General features: G+C 40.4%; 1 protein-coding gene across 1 annotated transcript in view; it reads right to left on the bottom strand.

Annotated features, from left to right (window-relative positions):
- Positions 1-231: 231 nt before the first annotated feature.
- AGBL1 (AGBL carboxypeptidase 1) overlaps positions 232-17,530 on the bottom strand; it is a 916,524-nt gene continuing 899,225 nt past the window's right edge. The window contains exon 23 of the mRNA XM_086364678.1: positions 232-3,122. Coding sequence (XP_086220804.1) covers positions 2,912-3,122 — 211 coding nt within the window. The 3' untranslated portion in view covers positions 232-2,911. The remainder of the gene's footprint in view (positions 3,123-17,530) is intronic.

A 17,530-nucleotide genomic window follows, 5' to 3' on the forward strand; every position in this document is an offset into this window, starting at 1 on the left:
ACAAGACAGGCTTCCCAGGTGGCTCAAGTGGTATAGAATCTGCCTGCCAAAGCAGAAGGTGTGGGTTTGATCCCTAGATCAGGAAGACCCCCTGGAGAAGGGGATGACAACCCATTCCAGTATTCTTGCCTGAGAAATCCCATGGACAGAGGAGCCTGATGGGCAAGAGTTCCATGTGGTCCCAGGGAGCTGGACATGACTTAGCAATTGAGTACACATAAAAAGAGCATGGCACATAGCAGGTATTTAATATATATTTGTTACAATAGCTGGATCAATAAACAGTCCATATTCTTGGCTTTTCCTGAGCACATCACATAGAAATTTACCTGCCCTACGCACATCCTCAAAAGCATGCTAAATAAACAATTTTGAGCTGAGATGCAAATTGATGATGTGTTAGGATTATTTCCATTCCTCTCACCATTTACATATTCAACAATGTTATCTTCTTGACCCTCAAAGCAATGAAAAAAACAAACAAACAAAAAATAGAAACAAACAGAAGCATTATTCCATCCTCTATTTAAGAGTGGAAATACTGAATATGGAAGAAGTTAAGAGATGCTTTCAACTTGGATTTGAATTCAGTGTCTTTGTTATTTCCCTCAAACTTCTCGTGTATGTTACAGAAATCTGAATACCTTAATATAAAGAATGAATTATTATTTCTGAATGATGGCAAAGAAATTTGAAAAAGAGTCAGAAAAAAAGGGACTATTTATAATAATAATAATAATGTAATAATAATATCTACTTCCTAAATCACAGCACACATAACTTTGTCACATCCATTGGGGCTAAATTATAGCAAAACATTTTTATTTTTCTATGGCTTTCTGCTGTTCTAGAAGTGTGGACTGTTAGTTTTCTCTGAAAGTATTCTGTTTCCAAAATCTCTTAGCAGTGCTAGGTATACTAGGAAAAGTTTCTTTGGCATGTTTTTGATCCTCAATATGCATCGTTTTCACTTCAGATTAAATTTCCAATTTTTAACCTTGCCTACTTCACTTTCACTTTTCACTTTCATGCACTGGAGAAGGAAATGGCAACCCATTCCAGTGTTCTTGCCTGGAGAATCCCAGGGACGGGGGAACCTGGTGGGCTGCCGTCTATGGGGTCGCACAGAGTTGGACATGACTGAAGCGACTTAGCAGCAGCAGCAGCAGCTTCAAATAAAGACTGCATTTTCCAACCTTCCTTTCAGCTACTTCTGTTCCTAGGACCACTTTCTGGATGGTGAGGTTAAGTAGAAGTGGTATGCATAATTTTGGAAATATGAAGAAGATGATATCCTATTTGTGTCCTTCCTAATGCTGACTGGGAAATGCAAAGTGTGATGCTTCCGCAGCTGTCTGAGACCAAGAGGAGAAGCAACACACAATGAGGGCTAGAAGGCTGCTGAAGCTGAGTGCCTGGCACCAGGCACTCATGGTGCCTGCTCTGGTCTGCCTATATCCGGAATTCCACATGACAGACAAATGGACTTCTGTCTTACAAAAGCTACTATGCTGTTTTGGATTGTCCATCTCTTGCAGCCAAACCTAATCATCACAAAATACGAATGGCATCTGGACAAACATACATTTGCTTTAACATATTATCTCCACTTTATCCTCCCTTTTAATCTGCCTTCCCAGTCTCTTCTCATCCTTTATGCTTTAGCCCTGCACATCGCATTGTTTCTATTTTCAAACTGTTTCCATCTTTCTGTTGCAGGGCCTTGCTGCGTTTTCACCTGCCCTAAGTGACAGCAGCCTCCTAGGCTCTGCTCCGACAGAAACTCCTGCCCTGATCCCCTCCAGGAAGAGAGAGTATTTCCTAACCAACCAACTCCATAGTCTGTTTTGTTAACTGAGAATACTTCCATAGCATGTTCTGCCTGTGTTACGGTGTAAAATAAACCAACTTTATTGTCTACAATGTGCCAAACTCTGTACTTTTACATACGATTTCATTTCATCTTCACAATAACTCTGTAATATAGACACGCTCATCTCCACTGAACTGTAGTTTAGGGAGATTTGATTACTTGCCTTGGTTCTCATAACAAGCAAATGCCAGATCTCGGATATGAGCCACATCTATCTGAGTCTGAAATGAATGAAGTGTCCGCTGTGCCTTGCTGCCTTCTAGGATAATGGTAAGTGGCCTGAATTTCATAGCATTTTCAAATTTGTAAAGACTTTGGCCATGTTTTATTCATGTAAAGACTTTGGTTATGTCTTATTCACCATTATGCCCCTTCCAATAGGACAGCTCCTGGCCTTTACTGGATCCGCAAAATAGATACTATTAAAACAGACCAAGGATGATTACTCAGTTGTACAGTCTTCCATGTTCAATCACCCAGCAAGGGAAGACCCTGTCAGGACCCTCAGAGTCTCAAGGGGGCTCCTGCTGTGGGTTGAGGAGCTCAGAGGGTATAATAGGAAGATAGCAGGAGGCTATAACCCTCATATAGAGAACAATGTGAATGATCACTTAGAATTTTCATTGAGAAGACACGAAGAAAGTTGAACTCCTTCTACTTCTAGTCCATTCTGGTTTCAAGCAGAGATGGAAAAGAGCTCAGAACAGTCTTTAGAGGACCCATGGAAAATCTGAGAGTCTCCCATTCTAGCATAATGACAGCATACATCTAGACATCTAACTACTGGGTTGACCAAAACATTTGTTCGGGTTTTTCCATAACATCCGATTGAATGTTTTGACCAACCCAATATGTAAAATGCTGTGATTAAGAAGTAGCCACCCTCAACGCATAGTGAAAGTAGAACAAAATCTGGCTGTAGGGATGTTGACTTCACTCGGGCTTTCTATGCTGACGTTGTGTGTGTCTGATGGCAAAGCAGCAGCATGGCAGCTAATTCAGTGGCCAGAGGCACAGAACTTGCAATGAACCTCAGAGTTATGGGATGGCTTTTCTTCCCTTCCCTGTCCCCTCCTCTTCTTCGTCTCCCTCATCCTTGTGGAAAGCACACTCTTGGATCTGCCGGTCCAGCTCTGAGAAGCTCCCTTCCTGGTCCAAGCTGCTGTCGGTTCCGGTTCCGTACTCAATCTCTTCCAGGCAGGGAGGCTCATCATCCAGTTCTGAAGCTATGCTGCTGTTGCTGCTGCCTCTGCCGTGAGTTCCCAGAAAACATGGAGAAGAAAGGAAGGAGAGGAAAGGAGGGAAGGAAAAGGGAGGAAAAAAAGAGGGGAAGGGGAATAAAAATGGAAGTGGAGAGGAAGGAGGGGAAGACGAAAAGAGATGTTATCCAAAGAAAAGAACATTTATAATTGGTTGGAAAAGAGAGGGTGGGGATTATCTTCACTGAGTTCTAATCTCAAGAGGCCCCCGCTCCTTTCAACGTGTTGCATATAGCTCCCTGTGTTCTCAACCACTAGCTTGCAACGGGGGAGGAAAATCTGTAAAATCTACAGGCTCCCTTCTTCGTTAGCTAGCAGAGTCTGCATGTCTAAGTCCAATCAGAAGATTTCCAATCACGAGTTAGGAATGGTCTCATCTATTTAACATCGTCGGGGTCCTTGAGGCTCAAAGTGAAAAATCAGAGGTGGCTGTCATTGACTCTCTGTGAATGTCATGTCAGTTATGCCCAGGAAAGAGTGGCACTGGAATGCTGATAGGTAGGATGCAAAAATCTTTAATGTTTCCCACTATAATGAACAGCACTATAAGTCATATTACACAGCTAGCCCTTCATCATGGTGGATGCCTGATTGAAATTTAAAAAAAAAATTAATCCAGGTGGACATTAAAGGAGAGAACAAGTGGAGAAACAGCACTCTCTTTCCACTATGTTTGAACGCCTGCGTCATCTCCCAGATCTCCCTCCAGTTTATTCACAGGTGGAAGATGACAGATACTGACCAACAGGAGTCAGACGGGAGTGGCAGGAATGAACAAGCCTGGACCGTGTATTATGAGCGGGAGAAATTTCCTCCCAAGGAACTGTATTATCCTCCTCATTTGCATGAGGTACCTTCTTTCCTGAAGACTTCTTAATCACTCCCTACTTAGGATTTAACCAATTAGGATTAGCAGCAGGCTGGGTTTCCACTCCGTGATTTATAGAAGGCAAGCTCTTCATAAATCAGGCAGAGATGTTCATCCACCTGCCTCGCCATAAACAATGAAAATAGGGAATCAGCAGCATGGTTACATTTCAGCTTGGGAAATGAATCAGAGGCCAGTTTCTTAATTGTTCACTAACGTTAGGAGCCACTGCATGCTCTCTGGGTACTCAGTACTCTAAGCTGAAGGTCTGGGGGAACATTTCATGAATGGAGAGGAAAGAGAAGGAGTCTGAATCTTGATTCCACAGCATCACAGCATTAAGTTGTTATCATACCTTACAGGCTGAATGGTGGGTGATAAAGCAGTTGGGTAAAGGAAGGTAAGACCCGTCCAGTCGTAACACAAGCTCAAGTTGGCAAGGACACCAAGTGCCTTTAACACAACCGCCAACATGGTCAGTGTTGAGGGGACAATGCCGTACAAGGTCAAGAACCTGACTTATGATCCTGACCAGGGGACCTTGGAAAATCCCTTTCACCTCACAGAAGGGCAATAATAATAACTCAAACGTTGTTATGAATACCAAATAAGAGGACACATGGATGCAACCTACTGGAGTGCTCTCCAAAATAAAACTGATCAACAAATTGTAATTCCCCTCTATTGTGGATACTGAAAAAGATGGTGAAACGTGGTGGTGAAGGTGAGTAGGAACTGAGCTGTGCTGCTTCACTCCTTCATTGCTGCAATTACTATTACAAAACCTTCCCAATTGGCAACACTAATAGTTTCTCTAAAACATACTAATGCATGTATATGGAATTTAGAAAGATGGTAACAATAACCCGGTGTACGAGACAGCAAAAGAGACACTGATGTATAGAACAGTCTTATGGACTCTGTGGGAGAGGGAGAGGGTGGGAAGATTTGAGAGAATGACATTGAAACATGTAAAATATCATGTAAGAAACAAGTTGCCAGTCCAGGTTCGATGCACGATACTGGATGCTTGGGGCTGGTGCACTGGGATGACCCAGAGGGATGGTATGGGGAGGGAGGAGGGAGGAGGGTTCAGGATGGGGAACACATGTATACCTGTGGTGGATTCATTTTGATATTTGGCAAAACTAATACAATTATGTAAAGTTTAAAAATAAAATAAAATAAAATAAAAACATAACTTTTATGATGCCATTTCAAATTAGCACTATTTACAGTAACTTGCAAGAACTCGGACTTGCTTACTAATGCAACATAAGTATCAGTGGATGGGATGTTCTTAAAGGGTCCAGTTGGCAGGTGTCCATGAGTTACCAGCAGAGTCATTCATCCCCTCGCAAAGCCCTGCCTTCCCTCCACTGTGGACTCTGCTCCAGTCTCCCATGGAATTGGACCTTGCCTATGACAGGCAAGTTAGCAGACCATTCCTATTGTGATCATTCAAACATACCAGGCTGAATGTGTTTTCAAGTCTTGATTATTCACACAGACAATTTCCTATATCGAAAATAATCTTCCAACTCCTCAACATCCAGCCAAATAAGATAGATCAACTGTAAAAGCTCATCTTAATTTCCATTGAATGATTGTTTCGATGACTCTCTTATTGAAATGTCTTCTTCTAAATATAAATTTTCATATATTCACTTAATTTGTTTTGATCTTTAATAGTGTTTATATAGTCTTATATTGTGATAAGGCCCCTGCCTCTGATTCATATTTATATCATTCTATATTGAAAAGCAGAGACATTACTTTGCCAACAAAGGTCCATCTAGTCAAGGCTATGGTTTTTCCTGTGGTCATGTATGGATGTGAGAGTTGGACTGTGAAGAAAGCTGAGCGCTGAAGAATGGATGCTTTTGAACTGTGGTGTTGGAGAAGACTCTTGAGAGTCCCTTGGACTGCAAGGAGATCCAACCAGTCCATTCTGAAGGAGATCAGCCCTGGGAGTTCTTTGGAAGGAATGATGCTAAAGCTGAAACTCCAGTACTTTGGTCACCTCATGCGAAGAGTTGACTCATTGGAAAAGACTCTGATGCTGGGAGGGACTGAGGGCAAGAGGAGAAGGGGATGACAGAGGATGAGATGGCTGGATGGCATCACTAACTCAATGGACATGAGTCTGAGTGGACTCCTGGGGTTGGTGATGGACAGGGAGGCCTGGTGTGCTTTGATGCATGGGATCGCAAAGAGTCAGACATGACTGAGTGACTGAACTGAAATGAACTGACAGAACACCTAGAATGTGCTGAAAATATAATAGAAACTCTTTGCATCTCCATGGACTATAGCCCACGTGGGTCCTCTGTCCATGAGATTTCCCAGGCAAAAATATTGGGGTGGGTTGCCATACCCTCCTCCAGGGATCTTCCCAACCCATGGATTGAACCTGCGTCTTATACATCTCCTGCATTGGCAGGGATGTTCTTTACACTAGCATTACCTGGGACTCCCAGATAGGTGATAGATAGATAGACAGATACCTGAAATAGATAGTAGATGTATGAGATAGATAGATAACTAGTCCCCTGTGTATATTACACACACCTACTGTCATTAGCAAGGCAACTGGAGAGGGTGGGAAGCAGGGCTCCTTCCCTGGCTTCAGAAAGGTGGCAGAAAAATGTCTTGACTGTGCACATCCATGAGTTTCAGCAATGCAGCGGGAAAGTGTGTTGCTTGCGTGCTTATGCTGAAGTTAGGCTGGGAGTGGGCAAGTGCCATGACCACTCTCACATGCCAGCCCCAGCCAGGGAGGAGGCGGGTACTGCAACCACCTGGGCTCTCTGGCTTCAGCAGGGCAGCGATATAGTACCATGACCACTGGCTCCTGTCCATCTTAGCAAGGCAGCAGGAGGGTGCTCTCTCCAAGCTTACTTGCCTATGCCAGCAGAGTATGTGGAGAGGGCACCTATCAATACCTCCATCTCTGGAGAAAATTTTCAAAGATCCCTGCCCCTCCAGCACATGTTTTTAGATTAGCAAATGAGTCTCTCTCACATACACTCCAGGCACTTTTCAAGCTGCTATTTTTCTTTTTTTTTCCTCTGTGTCTCAGGGTGGGTAAGACAACATGTGAGTCGTTTAGAAGGGAAGTCTCAGATTCTAACAGCACTTTGGACACCAGCCTGGTTGGATCCCTTAGCCAAACATTTTAGCGGTTCATCCCTCTGGTGCAGACCCCAGGCATTGGGTAGGACACCAGCCCCTCGCTCCTCTGATAGAAGCACTAGCTCAATGAGATTTCTCCATGTCCTCTGTTGCATGCTGGTTTTCAGGCACAATTCTTGCCAGGGCTCTGTCTCAAACTTTCCTGCCATTCTCAATGTGCTCCTTTAATTCTTTGTAGTGGAAAGCAGGTCATTTAATTTTCAGATCTTTTTCAGAGGGAAACAATTAGTATGTAGCTGTAGAGGTGTGGCCATGAACAGAGGTAGGGTCAGAATCATCCTGTCCTGTCATCTTGATCCCACATTCATAAGTTTTATGTATGAATTAAACCATTAATTAATAAGCCATTAATTAATTGTCAGTACATTTTAGTAATTTTAAATAAATATGGATTCCTTTGTCATTCATATTTATGAATAAGTATAATCAGTTCAGTTCAGTCGCTCAGTCATGTCTGACTCTTTGTGACCCCATGGACTGCAGCATGCGAGGCCTCCCTGTCTATCACCAACTCCTGGACTTTACTCAAACTTGTGTCCATTGAGTCAGTGATGCCATCCAACCATCTCATCCTCTGTTGTCCCCTTCTCCTCCCACATTCAATCCTTCCCAGAATCAGGGGATTTTCAAATGAGAAAGCTATTTGCATCAGGTGGCCAAAGTATTGGCATAATATATAGCTTAAATATATAAAATATTGCATAATACATAGCTTAAATATATATTGAGGTGTCGAAAAGTTCCCTCATGTTTTTCTGCATGATGCTACTGAAAAAACAGGACAAACTCTCTGGCTCATCCAATAATTAGTGTATAATGAACAATGTATAATATATTATAAAAGTATATATCATTAATATATTTATATATTATATATAATGCATATTAATATGTTATGTATCTATATGTTAAATACATTTATATATTTTTTATATATTTATAAATTAAGAAAGCCTGTGCTTATGTGCTCAGTAATGTCTAACTCTTTGTGACTTCATGGATTGTAGCCCACCAGGTCCTCTGTCTTTGGGATTTCCAGGCAAGAATACTGGAACAGGTTGCCATTTCCTCTTCCAAGGGATCTTCCTGACCCAGGGATCAAATCTGCATCTCCTGTGTCTCCTGCATTGGCAGGGAGGAATTTTACCACTTGTGCACCTGGGAATCCTTCAGTAGTTTAATTATATCTCTCACTTATTTGCCCAAATGTGTAAATATCCTGATGAGTTAGAGAACCACAAAGCATATTCAGGGACTCCCCACTTCTAGATAAACAGAAGGTTCTCCCTTTTCCTCTTCATAGCCCTCTCTGGATATTACATATTAAAGAAACTGAAACATGGATGAAATGTGGAGAGAAGAGACCAGACTAGATGGGGGCCTACTGGTCAAAGTGGTGGTATGTTCCCTGGATTTTCTTTTGGCCTCACATACTCTAGTCTTGGACCTAGAAAAGCTGACAGCCTGGCAATGCTAACAAGACAAAAAAATCCCTGACAAGAACTTGCTCTCTTTATCCAAATGATTAAAAAATGGAGTGACTTCACTAAAAAAAGTTTTAAATTATAAAAGCTCTATTCCAACCAAACCCCACAGTGGGTTAAAAAAAAAAAAAACAAAAAAACCCAGCAGTCCTAGCCTTATCCTGCCAATAGAGGTGTGGTGAGGCTAGATTTCTGCTCTCATCAGACTGCATTCTAATGTCCAAAATTACAAGGAAGCTAAGGAAGCATCAGAGAAGGTAGAAAAGAGCCAAAACTTTCATCTCCAATGGGCACGAACATGGTTTCTTACCCGCTGATACCAGTGGGGGCCCTGTAGGGGAGCATGAACTTCCAAACACAACTATTGACAACAAGACCATTCACTACCAGTTTTAAAGCAGACCAATAGCACAAGGTACTCACACTGCTTCCACCCAGAACAATACTAGTGAAGGCCTGGTTAAGGCAAAAGCATTCACTAGTGCCCAGTAGTAGTAATTACTTTGTTGGCATTACTTTGCCAACAAAGGTCCATCTAGTCAAGGTATGGTTTTTCCAATGGTCATGTATGGATGTGAGAGTTGGACTGTGAAGAAGGCTGAGCGCCGAAGAATTGATGCTTTTGAACTGTGGTGTTGGAGAAGACTCTTGAGAGTCCCTTGGACTTCAAGGAGATCCATCCAGTCCATTCTGAAGGATATCAGCCCAGGGATTTCTTTGGAAAGAATGATGCTAAAGCTGAAACTCCAGTACTTTGGCCACCTCATGCAAAGAGTTGACTCATTGGAAAAGACTCTGATGCTGGGAGGGATTGGGGGCAGGAGGAGAAGGGGACGACAGAGGATGAGATGGCTGGATGGCATCACTGACTCAATGGACATAAGTCTGAGTGAACTCCAGGAGTTGGTGATGGACAGGGAGGCCTGGTGTGCTGCGATTCATGGGATCACAGAGAGTAAGACACGACTGAGTGACTGAACTGAACTGAGTAGTAGCAAGGAGTTCTCAGCACCATGGGTGTCCATGGAGCCTAAGGGAAACCTAGAGTTTCACTTTCATGTGGTAATAACAAGATTCCTTCCTTTCCTGTCTGAGTGGTGTTGTAGGAGCCCAGTCCAAGCAGGAGAGTTTAATAAGGCCTATATTCTCATGGGTCTTATTCTCATATACAAAAAAGATCTTCATGATCCAGAAAACCACAATGGTGTGATCACTCACCTAGAGCCAGACATTCTGGAATGTGGAGTCAAGTGGACTTTAGGAAGCATCACCAAGACAAAGCCAGGAGAGGTGATGGAATACCAGTTGAGCTATTTCAAATCCTAAAAGATGATGTTGTGAAAGTGCTGCACTCAATATGCCAGCAAATGTGGAAAACTCAGCAGTGGCCACAGGACTGGAAAAGGTCAGTTTTCATTCCAATCCCAAAGAAGGGCAATGCCAAAGAATGTTCAGACTACCACACAATAGCACTCATATCACATGTTAGCAAAGTAATGGTAAAAAATTTACAAGCCAGGCTTCAACAGTACATGAACCATGAACTTCAGATGTTCAAACTAGATTTAGCAAAGCCAGAAAAACCAGACATTAAATTGCCAACATCCGTTGGATCATAGAAAAAGCAAGAGAGTTCCAGAAAAAAATATCTACTTCTGCTTTATTGATTATGCCAAAGTCTTTGACTGTGTAGATCACAACAAACTGTGGGAAATTATTCAAGAGATGGGAATACCAGACCATCTTACTCGCCTCCTGGGAAATCTGTCTGTAGGTCAAGAAGCAACAGTTAGAATTGGACATGGAACAACAGACTGGTTCCAAATTGGGAAAGGAGTGTGTCAAGGCTGTATATTGTCACCCTGCTTATTTAACTTATATGCAGAGTTCAGTTCAGTTCAGTCCCTTAGTTGTGCCCAACTCTTTGTGACCCCATGGACTGCAGCATGCCAGGCCTCCCTGTCTATCACCAACCCACTGGAGTTTACTCAAAGTCATGTCCATTGAGTTGGTGATGCCATCCAACCATCTCATCCTCTGTCATTCCCTTCTCCTCCTGCCTTCAATCTTTCCCAGCGTCAGGGTCTTTTTAAATGAGTCAGCTCTTCACAGAGTACATCATGAGAAATGCTGGGCTGGATGAAGCACGAGCTGGAATCAAGATTGCCAGAAGAAATATCAGTAACCTCAGATACACAGATGACACCACCCTTATGGCAGAAAGTGAAGAGGAACTAAAGAGCTTCTTGATGAAGGTGAAAGAGAATGAAAAAGCTGGCTTAAAACTCAACATTCACAAATCTAAGATCATGGCATCTGGTCCAATAACTTGAGGGCAAATAGATGGGGAAACAATGGAAAAAGTGACAGACTTTATTTTGGGGGGCTCCAAAATCACTGCACATGGTGACTGCAGCCATGAAATTAAAAGACGTTTGCTCCTTGGAAGAAAAGCTATGATCAACCTAGATAGCATATTAAAAATCAGAGACATTACTTAGTCAACAAAGTCCATCTAGCCAAAGCTATGGTTTTTCCAGTAGTCATGTATGGATGTGAGAGTTGGGCTGTAAAGAAAGCTGAGCACTGAAAAATTGTCACTTTTGAACTGTGGTGTTAGAGAAGACTCTTGAGAGTCCCTTGGACTGCAAGATCAAACCAGTCAATCCTATAGAAAATCAGTCCTGAATATTCATTGGAAGGATTAATGCTGAATCTGAAGCTCCAACACTTTGGCCACCTGATGCGAAGAGTTGACTTATTGGAAAAGATCCTCATGCTGGGAAAGACTGAAGGCAGGAGGAGAAGGGGACGACAGAGGATGAGATGGTTGGATGGTATCACCAACTCGATGGGCATGAGTTTGAGCAAGCTCCAGGAGTTGGTGATGGACAGGGAAGCCTGGTGTTCCGCAGTCCATGGGGTTGCAAAGGCTCGGACACGACTGTGTAAATGAACTGAACTGAACTGATATTCTCATAGAATAATACCCAAATTGTTCAGATTTCACTCATTATATCAACCAAGACAACCAATAGATGCCAACAGCAATATGACACAGATGTCAGAATTATCTGACAAGGATTTGAAAGCAGACATCATTTAAGTATTCCACTGAGTCATTGTGACAGACAGGAAAAAATAACTGAATGTCTTAATAAAGAAATAGAAAATATCATCAAAAAATAAGGAGCATAAAGAAGAATCGAAGGAAATTGTAGAAGTGAGAAATACAATAACAGAAATGCAAAACTTGACAAAGAAACGGAAAGTACCAATAAGGAAACAGAACATATAAAGAAGAACCAAATGGAAATTTTAAAACTAATAAATATAGATATTTTAAAAATACATTAAAAAATTCAATGGTTGGGCTCAACAGTAGAATGGGAGGAACTTAGGAAAGAATCAGTGAACTTGAAAATAGAATAGAAATTATACAATGTGAATAACAGAGTGAAAATAGATTAAAACAATGAAGAGAATATCAAGACAAGATCTACAATATTCATTTCAGCAGTCCCAAAAGAAGAGAATTAAAAAAAAATATTCAAAACAGTAATGGCTGAAAACTTTTTAAACTTTGCAAAAGACATTAACCTACAAATACAATACTGAGCAAGTAGATAAACCCAAGGAGACCTGATAAGACAGGTAATAAGTTTGCTGAAAATTAAAGACAAACTAAAAATCTTGAAACTAAAAAAGAAAAAAAAAAAGAGAAAGAAAATCTTGAAACCAGTGTGAGAGAAAGTGTAGGGTCACAGCACTATAGTGGAAAAATAATTTGAATGGCAGCAGAGATCTCATCAGAAACCATAGGGGGAATGATAAAACAGAACACCGTTTTTCAAATTTGAAAAAAAAAAAAGATCTACTAACCCAGTACTCTTAAATACAAATATATATATACACAGCCTTCAAGAAATGAACAGAAAATAAAGACATCTTCATATAAAGTAAAATTTTGAGGATTTGTTGCCACCCTACCTTAACAGGATGGCTAAAGCAAACCCCCTAAACAGAAATGAATGAATAAGATTATAATGTTGGAATATGAGAAAGGGAGAAAGAATAACAAAAGAGTAAAAATATAAATACAGGCAATAGATTTTTTCCCTCTTGAACTATTAAAATTATGTTTGACGGTTGGATCCAAAATTACACAGTTTGTAATACAAAATTATACAGTGTGTTACAGTTCATATAAATATTTAAGCTAATTATATAATAAATGAGAAGGTAAAGGGATGTACAAAGGAGGAAAGTTTTCCACACTTGAACTGGTAAAAATGTGACACCACTAGGTTTTAAGTTATGCATATAAAATGTAATAGCTACAACACAAAAATATATATGTAGAGATAACACTCAAGATCTTATAAAGAAATAAAAACAGAATTGTTTAAAAAACCCACTAACAAGGAACCAGGAAAAAACAAAACTAGAGACTAAAAGGGAGAAAGAACAAACAATAAAATGGAAGAATTAGCTACAACTTATCAATAACATTAAATGCTATACAATTGTCTATCCAGTTCAGTTCAGTACAGTCACTCAGTCGTGTCCGACTCTTTGTGACCCCATCAATTGCAGCATGCCAGGTCCCCCTGTCCATCACCAACTCCCGGAGTTCACCCAAACTCACATCCATCGAGTTGGTGATGCCATCCAGCCATCTCATCCTCTGTCGTCCCCTTCTCCTCCTGCCCCCAATCCCTCCCAGCATCAAAGTCTTTTCCAATGAGTCAACTCTTCGCATGAGGTGGCCAAAGTACTGGAGTTTCAGCGTTAGCGTCATTCCTTCCAAAGAAATCCCAGGGCTGATCTCCTTCAGAATGGACTGGTTGGATCTCCTTGCAGTCCAAGGGACTCTCAAGAGTCTTCTCCAACACCACAGTTCAAAAGCATCAATTCTTCGGCACTCAGCTTTCTTCACAGTCCAACTCTCACATCCATACATGACCACTGGAAAAAACATAGCCTTGACTAGACAGACCTTTGTTGGTAAAGTAATGTCTCTGCTTTTGAATATGCTATCTAGGTTGGTCATAACTTTCCTTCCAAGGAGTAAGCGTCTTTTAATTTCATGGCTGCAGTCACCATCTGCAGTGATTTTGGAGCCCCCCAAAAATAAAGTCTGACACTGTTTCCACTGTTTCCGCATCTATTTGCCATGAAGTGATGGGACCAGATGCCACGATCTTCGTTTTCTGAATGTTGGGCTTTAAGCCAACTTTTTCACTCTCCTCTTTCACTTTCATCAAGAGCCTTTTTAGTTCCTCTTCACTTTCCGCCATAGGGTGGTGTAATCTGCATATCTGAGGTCATTGATATTTCCCCCAGCAATCTTGATTCCAGCTTGTGCTTCTTCCTTCCCAGTGTTTCTCATATATATGAATTAAAAGAAAGATTGTCAGAGTAGATTTTAAAAATGTGACCCAACTGTATGCCATTCATAATAATTCACTTAAAGTATCATGAAATAGATATAAATCCAAAGGATGGAAAAGATACACCATGAAAACATTAATCAAAAGAAACCAGGAGTGTCTGTATTAACAACATCAAATAAAATAGTCATCGGAGCAAAGAAAATAACAAGGGAAATAAAGGGATATGATGATAAAAATGTCAATACATCAAAAAGTCAGAGTATTCTTGTATGCATGTGTACCAACCAATAGAAGTACAAATTACATGTAGCAAAACCTAATAGATTTGAAAGGAGAATTAGACAAAACTATCATTATCATTCAAGACTTCACTCCTTTCTCAACAAGCGATTAAACAACTAGACAGAAAATCAGTCAAGGCATAGAAGAGTTCAACAACATCATTAACCAATGATATAGATCTGATATTTATAACATACTTTCCACCAAATAACAGCAGAATACTTATTATTTTCCAATGCTGATAAAATATATATCAAGACAGACCATATCTTGAGCCATAAACACATTTGAACAAATTTAAAAGATCTGAAATAGTGCAGTCTGGGTTCTCTGACCAAAGGAATCAAGCTGGAAATAAAAAACAAAAAGAACATTTCCAAACATTTGAAAAGTAGATAAGAAAATTCAGGAGGTCAAAGTATCTGCATATATATTCATATATATGAATCAATATATCAATATATCAAATTTTGTGGCACACAGAGAGAGCCATGGTGAGAGGAAAGGTTATAGCAATAAATGCATACCTGAGAAACGTCTAAGTCATAAATCTAAGCTACACCTCAAGAAAGTAGGAAAATAAGAGCAAAATAATCATTTCATGACAAATAGATGGGGAAACAATGGAAACTGTGACAGATTTTATTTTCTTGGGCTCCAAAATCACTGCAGATGGTGACTGCAGCCATGAAATTAAAAGACACTTGCTCCTTGGAAGAAAAGCTATGACAGATCCAGAGAGCATATTAAAAAGTGGAGACATTACTTTGCCAACAAGATCTGTCTAGTCAAAACTATGGTTTTTCCAGTACTCATGTATGCATGTGAGAGTTGGACTATAAAGAAGACTGAGCACCAAAGAATTAATGTTTTTAAACTGTGGTGTTGGAGAAAACTTTTGAGAGTCCCTTGGACTGCAAGAAGATCAAACCAGTCAATCCTAAAGGAAATCAACCCTGAATATTCATTGGAAGTACTTTTGCTGAACCTGAAGCTCCAACACTCTGGTTACCTGATGTGAAGAACTGACTCATTGGAAAAGACCCTGGTGCTGGGAAAGAGTGAAGGCAGGAAGAGAAGGGGACAACAGAGGATGAGATAGTTGGATGGCATCACTGACTCAATGGATATGAGTTTGAGAAAGCTCTGGGAGATGGTGAAGGACAGGGAAGCCTGGAGTGCTGCAAGTCCATGGAGTTGCAAAGAGCCGGACATGAATGAGTGACTGAACAACAACAATAAATACTAAAGCAAACAGAAGAAAGAAACAATAAAGATAAGGGCAGAAATCAATGTAATTGAAACAAAAACAATAGAGAAAATCAATGAAATGAAGAGCTGACTGTTTGAAAAGATATATACAACTACCAACCTCTAACTATACTGAAAAGAAGAAAGCCACTAATTACCAATATCAGGAATAAAGGAGGGACTACAGATTTGGGGCTTGTCAGGTGGCGCTAGTGGTAAAGAACCTGCCTGACGATGCAAGAGACACAAGAGACAGAGATTCGATCTCGGGTCAGAAAGGTCCCCTGGAGAAGGGAATGGCAACACACTCCAGTATTCTTGCCTGGAGAATTCCAGGGACTGAAGAGCCTGGCGAGCTACCGTCCATAGGGTTGCAAAGACTCGGACATGACTGAAGTGACTTAGGTCACACACACACACACTGCTGCTGCTGCTAAGTCGCTTCAGTAGTGTCAGACCCTGTGCTACCCCATAGATGGCAGCCCACCAGGCTCCCCCATCCCTGGGATTCTCCAGGCAAGAACATTGGAGTGGGTTGCCATTTCCTTCTCCAATGCATGAAAGTGAAAAGTGAAAGTGAAGTCGCTCAGTCGTGTCCGACTCCTAGAGACCCCATGGACTGCAGCCTACCAGGCTCCTCCATCCATGGGATTTTCCAGGCAAGAGTACTGGAGTGGGGTGCCATTGCCTTCTCTCACACACACACACACACACACACAAAGATTATAGACACTGCAAGTATCTAAATAAAAACTGATGCCACAAAAAATCCCCATAACCATAAATTTGACAATTTATATATGAATCAATTTCCCCTGAAAGCAAAATTACATTTCACCCAATATTATATATAATTTGAATAGCCCTGTACCTAGTAAAGAAATTGAATTAATAGTTTAACACATCTTGAAAAAGAGTTTTCTAGAACCAGATATTTTCACTGGAGAATTCTACATAATTAAAGAAGACTTAAATAAACTACACACTTGCTTTCAGAAAATAAAAGAAGAGGAAAGACTTTCCATTCATGTTACGAGTCAAGTATTATTCTAATACTTAAAGCAGACAAAGAGAGTGTAAAGAAAGGAAAATACCGATATTTTTCGTGACTATAAATGCAACATCCTTAACAAAACATCAGCAAATTGAATTCAGTATTCTATAAAAAGAACTGCATAAGCTGACCAAATGGGTTTAATTCCAAGAATGTAAGATTGGCTTAATATTTAAAAATTAAGAAGTGTAATCCACTGTATTTACAAGCTAGAGAAGAAAAATCATATGACCATATAAATTTATGGGAAAAAATTGACAAAATTAACACCCATTAAAGATTAAAAACTCTCAGACAATATAGTAATAGAAAGAGACTTCCTTGTATAGGTATAAAATAAAGCATCAAAAACAGACACTACAAGGTTGAAATCATTTGACAATCTGGTAAAGACTACTGAGTAAGCATTTTTTAAATAATTAAGAAATTAGATAAGTTCTGGAATGATAATGAAAGAGAAGTCATTCTTGATAAAGAAAAGATAAAATTGAAAATTAAACAGATTCTCTCTAAAAAAAAGAAAAAGAAAGAAAGATACAGTGAACAACCCAGAGGAACATTTAAATGGCACAAAAGACCCATTTAAGCAGAGAATTAATAAACAATAAGAAATATGTCTAGAAGTAGATTTCAGAGTAAATTGGTAAGAGGCAATATTCAAAAAGATAATAGCTAAAAGGTGATAGTCCTCAAATGGAAGAAATACCCTGGAAAGAAGTAAGATTTGAAAAAAAAAGTTCACAATAAGATACAACAGGATGGAAACTAATTTAACAAAGGAGAAATCTTCGCCAGTCCAGGTTCGATGCACGATACTGGATGCTTGGGGCTGGTGCACTGGGACGACCCAGAGGGATGGTATGGGGAG

This window comes from Bos grunniens, chromosome 21 (genome assembly GCF_055505025.1).
Source record: "Bos grunniens cultivar Pamir isolate PY7600 chromosome 21, Bosgru_T2T1.0, whole genome shotgun sequence".
Lineage (NCBI taxonomy): Eukaryota > Metazoa > Chordata > Mammalia > Artiodactyla > Bovidae > Bos > Bos grunniens.